Source organism: Apodemus sylvaticus, chromosome 7 (genome assembly GCF_947179515.1).
Source record: "Apodemus sylvaticus chromosome 7, mApoSyl1.1, whole genome shotgun sequence".
In the NCBI taxonomy this organism is placed as follows: Eukaryota; Metazoa; Chordata; class Mammalia; order Rodentia; family Muridae; genus Apodemus; species Apodemus sylvaticus.
In genome coordinates, this window is record NC_067478.1 from 115,597,311 (window position 1) to 115,602,906 (window position 5,596).

General features: G+C 40.2%; 1 protein-coding gene and 1 pseudogene across 1 annotated transcript; both read right to left on the minus strand.

Annotated features, from left to right (window-relative positions):
• Nucleotides 1-246: 246 nt before the first annotated feature.
• Nucleotides 247-1,188, minus strand: LOC127689825 (putative gustatory receptor clone PTE38). Its single transcript, XM_052189400.1, has one exon. The coding sequence runs from the start codon at nucleotides 1,183-1,185 to the stop codon at nucleotides 247-249; it is 939 nt and encodes a 312-aa protein (XP_052045360.1). The 5' UTR covers nucleotides 1,186-1,188.
• A 3,085-nt stretch (nucleotides 1,189-4,273) lies between these two features.
• Nucleotides 4,274-4,392, minus strand: LOC127690420 (uncharacterized; annotated as a pseudogene).
• Between the last annotated feature and the right edge of the window lie 1,204 nt (nucleotides 4,393-5,596).

Here is a 5,596-nt window from a genome sequence, read left to right on the forward strand (position 1 = left end):
GGAATCAGATGTAAATCATTCTAAAAATGTTGCTGGAATTTTGATGAAAGATAATATCTACCCCTCATGTACTTCCCAGATTTTATACACACTGTTTTTGTTAAAATTACAACTGCAGTTTAAAGGTCTCCTTCTGAGAAATGTAATAGATGAATTTTCTTTAGAAAAGCATCAGAGCTAAACATGTTTATTCACAAAGTCTTATGATATATTTTCTTATCCAAAAACTGAAATATAAGTAATTTATTATTTAAAAAAATGTATCCTACTAGTGATTTTTCTGAAGGCTTTCTTCATCTCTTTGTTTCTTAGGCTATAAATGAAGGGGTTCAGCATCTGGGTGACCACAGTGTACATGACAGAAGCAACTACAGTCTTCCTTGGAGAGTCAGTAAATGCAGAGCTTATGTGTACCCCAAAACCTGTGCCATAGAACAGGGATACAACTGATAAATGAGACCCACATGTTGAAAAAGCTTTATACTTTCCTCCCAATGATGACATTTTTAAAACTGAGGATACAATGTGAATATAAGACAAAATGATCCCCAAAACAGGAACACCAAAAAATAGAACAGACACTGTATATACTAGCAGATAGTTGATAAAATTATCAGAACAGGCAAGTCTGATGATCTGAGCCAGCTCACAGAAGAAGTGGGGGATTTCAATTTCTGTGCAGAAAGATAGCAACAACACCATCAAAGTGTGGAACAAAGCATGTGCAACACTAAGCAACAGAGAGAAGAGCAGAAGGATCACACATAAATATTGATTCATGATAACAGTATACTTCAGAGGGTGACAGATAGCAACATAGCGGTCATAGGCCATCACTGCCAGGATACAGTTTTCTATACCAGCAAAATTCAAGATGAGGTAGACCTGAGAGAGGCATCCTGGGTATGTGATGGTGTGATCCTCCTTTTGAATATTCACCAACATCTTTGGTATTGTTGTATTGATTAAGCAGATGTCATTAAAGGACAAGTTAGAAAGAAAAAAATACATAGGTGTGTGTAATTGGGAGTCAGAGCTAACAGCTAGGATGATTAGCAAGTTTCCTAAGGTGGTGATCAGATATATGGACAGGAACAGGGTAAAGATGAAAGGCTGCAGTGTTGGATCATCACTAAGTCCCAGAAGAATGAATTCTGATATAATTGTTTTGTTGACAGCTCCCATGTTGCTGAGTACACTGAAAGTAAAGGTTAATTGCAAGGGTAAGATGTTTTGACCATTAACTTTGTAACCTTCCTCTTTGAATTCTAAACTTCATAGTTATTAGTAAATGCATTTCTTGTATTAATCCATATATACTCTGATAATACCTTAGCAAATTTCCATAAATTAATCCTTTAATGAAATCCCTCCTCAATGTATGAACAACAATGAAAGCACAATTTGCAAGATGTAATAGCAAACATCATGGTCTATAAGAAAAACCTATTTTGTTTGACAGTATATTGGTGTTATTGAGATTAGTCAAATGAAGGCTGTAAACGATCAGTTCAGATGTATATAAACATGTGTCAGTTTGAAAAGAGAGATTGGTAAGGAGCTTTATATTCTTTATAGATGATTTACTGTAGCTATTTTATAGACTTCTCACTAATAACCAAGATGAAACTCTACTGATAATATCCAGCTACTATCCCCTATATTTCCCAAGGGATTTTAGTTGTCTCCTTAGATTCAAGTGGAGTAATGATAAACATCTTACCTGAATGTTTATCAAAAATGTGTTCTTGTGAAAGCCATAAAACACTGCAGGGTCAACTGACTTTTCCTTGAGAAGGACCATTTGTAGTAGAAAGCTTGGATATAGTTTTAAGGCTGGTATAATAACCCTAAAGGATTCACAGAGATATTTCTATAGTTTTATGTATCCCTGGGGCTCAGTATTCAAGGATTTTAATTATGCAAACATGAGAGCACCATCATAATCCCAAGTGTGCAAATCCTTAATGCCCATGTCTACTGAAAGGGAGAAATCAGCCTTGTCAGTTCCCTAACCAATCCCCAAGTCAAAGTTCACATCATTGTTTCTGATTATATGAATTATTGAACTTATTTTCAAAATATGAATACCATTTCTTAATGAATTCCTTTGTTGCTCTTAAGTTACAAAGAAAATAATTTGTATACAGTAATTTGAATTGAAAGAATTGATTACTTTGTTAAAAAAATTTTATTGGTTCTTTATGAATTTCACATCATGGATCCCAATCCCAGTATTTCTTTCCCTTTCTTCATCGCTGCCCCCCTCCCACATGCAATCTCCCAAAGAGAGTAAAAAAGTTGTAGTGTGTCACATTGTGCCCCACAGTGTTCCCTTTTGTTCATAATTCTTAGCTTGAAAATGTTTTATTGCAATGAGTCATAATGTGGTATAAGGCATCTAGTTTTTGCTCCTGTGTCAATACTTGAATTCGCTGGGATTCCACTTGCATATCAGGCTTTTTTCCTGTGTCTTGGAAATCCTGTTGTTTTGGTTCTATAGCTCTGCCCCCTTCATATATTTCAACATTTCATCAATGGGATAGGTGTTTGAGTAAGCCAATTTAAAGCCCTGGATCTGTTCCTGGGATTACTACACTGGATCTGATACTCACAATCCATGGGCTGGCTATCAAGCAACCCCTGCAAACAGGGCCACCACTATCCTGCTGTCCAGTTGAGGTTAAGGGCCTGCTCCTCATGTTGCACCCAGTGAGGGACATGGACAGTTTTCACTGATGACCCCAGGACTAGCTCTTCCATCTGTCATAGACAGTGAAGGATAAAGGAATAGAGGAAGATGTCTCTCCCTTGTCTGAAGCAAATGCCCTTGAGTTCAAATTCACATATAACTTCCACATTGAAGGCCAGCTCTGTAGTACTTCACAAACAAGGTATATCATCATCTCCCTGATTTATGCAGCATTGAGGGTTCAGGACAAGTCCTATTGTGGCTATAAAACCAGGACCAGCTCTTCTGCCTGTTTTAGGCGGCAAGGGGAAAGGGTTGTGGAGGGTTGCTCTTACTTGCCCATACAGATGCAAGGAAGGAAAGAAGCAGGGACAACTCTTTCATTCTCACAAACTCAAATGGTTTACCACATGTACACCATCAGGGTTTGCTTTCTTAAGTGTTGTAGCATGTGAGATGCAAAGACAGCTTTCATGTTGTCATGACCTTATCAGGGGCAACTCTCCTGCCTACTTCCAGTGTTGAGGGCAAAATTGCAGGGAGAGGAATAATGTTACCTCATAACCCACAAGAGACAAGACTGGATTCCCCACATTTATGCCCTCAGGCTAGCTCAAGCACAAACACCACATTCAGGGTAATTTCTACTGAGCTGTCTAGGCAAGGTACTGGTTCTACTCTCCCAAGTGCTACAGCTTGTAAAGACTGGGCCAGCTTTCCTGCTCTCATGACAACAGGTCTTGATCTCTCACCTACCAAAGGTGATAAGGTGCAAAAGTTATGTCTCCCTTGTCAACATCACCACAGGAAGATGAGAGAAAGGACTAGTTCTCCTATACTAACATCCACAAAAAGAGAAATTACTCTTGCTCCCAGTAATGATGTTGTCTAGTATTGGCTTCTGATCTGCTCACATGCCCAGATGGTGCCAGTTCTATACAGTCATTAAACATCAGCATGTCAGCAGGAAGCAACACAGACCAGAGGCATTCACTGGCCCTTTGCTGGTAATAGAATCTTGCTGCTACAAGGTCATAGGACATACCAGAATTCTTGTGGCAGCACAGACCAAGTCTAAGGTAGCATCACTGGCTACTTAAATCAGGCAGCTCCTTACTACATTACTACAAAGTTTTCAGTTCTGTCTTTCTTCATTCTGCCCACATCCTTCTGCTTCTCTCTGTCTTCCTTTTCTCCACCACTTACTTGCTCCTCTTAATGGTACCTGGAGTCTCTGACTTTCTGAGGTTGTCTAAGGGGTGGTTTTAGGAGTGCTGTGCATAGCTTGCATACTATGGTGTCAGGCAGGTATTATCTCAAGCCTGGTCTAGCTCTTCAGGACTGAGCTGCCAGACAAGTATTCATCTCAGGCTAGCTCCCTGTACTGGATCTATGGTACTAGTCTGGTGATTCTCTAAGGTTAGCTTTTTGTCTAGACAGCAGAATGTCCCCTTGTGAATGGCTTCTGTATTCAGCTTATATTTATCTGGGGAGTATGGTCCCAGGAGGAGTTCATTGAGTTTCTTTATTTCTTCCAGTCCTAGAAGCCCATCTGGATCTGCCTGGCACTGGTCAGCTGGCTATCTCAGGCCCTCTATGTTATTTAATAACAGAACATTAAGCATAGACATAACCTCTATATTTTCTGACACTGACACATATGATACAGCAGCAACATCTGCAATGTGTCCAAAGGCAAGTATTCCTATTTTTAAGTATGTGCTTTTTAATTTTTCAATATTTTATTATTTTATTTATTTACATTCTTGTCATTGCCCCACTTTTTGTCTTCCCTCCCATAGTTCCTAATTCCATTACTCCTACCACTTGAATTCATGATGGTGCTACCCCATACCATCAGGCCTCACTCTTCTCTGGGACCACAAAGTTCTCAAGGATTAGGGACATCTTCTTTCACTGAGGCCACACCAGGAAAATGTCTGCTGTATTTGTGCCAGGAGCAATGGGCTGGCCTGTGTATGCTCCTGGTTGATGGCTCAGTTTCCATGGGATCTTGGTTAGTTGTGACTGCTGGTCTACCTATGGTGTTGCTTTCCCCCTTAGCTACCCGTAATTCTACCATGGTAGAATTCTACACAGCTTCAGTTTAATGGTTGGGTGTAAGTTTCTGCTTCTATCTCAATCAGCTCCTCGTAGTGATTTTCAGGGGAGAGAAGTACCAGGATCCTGTCTGTAAGCGTACTGCAACATCAGTAATAGTGCCAGTCCTTGGTATCCTTCCATGAGATAGATCTCAACTTGATCATGTCATTGGACTGTCCTTCTTCAGTCCTTTCTCCATCTTTGTCCCTCCGGGTCTTTTTGATAGGAAAAGTTCATGTACTTCCTTCTGGGTCATCTTTAGTTGGTAGTTCAGTCTCTGAGAGCCCCAAGCATCAGTGTTGGTCTTCTTGTGGAGTACCTATCCCCGTCAGCCTGCAATCTTTCTCCCAAATCTTACATAAGAATCCCCAGTCTCCATATACTGTATTTCTATGGGTATCTGTATCCATTTGAGTCAGTTGTTAGGAGGAGCTTCTTGGAGGACAATCATGCTAGACTCCTATTTACAAACATGACAGAGTATCAATAGTGTCAACAACCGACCCTTGCCCATAGGATGGGTCTCAACTTGGACTTTTTACATGTTGTCTTTTCCCTCAGTCTCTGTTCTATCCCCTGTGCCTACACAAATAGTCAAAATGACAAGATTTGGATCAGAAGTTTTGTGGGTGGGTTGGTGTCCCTATAGCATCACTAGAGTTCCTGTCTCGGTAGAGGAGGTGGCTTATTCAAGTTTTATTTCTCCAATTCTGTGTGACACAGCTGAGTTATCCCCCGTTGATTTTTGGGCATCTCCCTTATTTCATGTCTCTATCATATCCTGCAGATGCCCCCAACCTC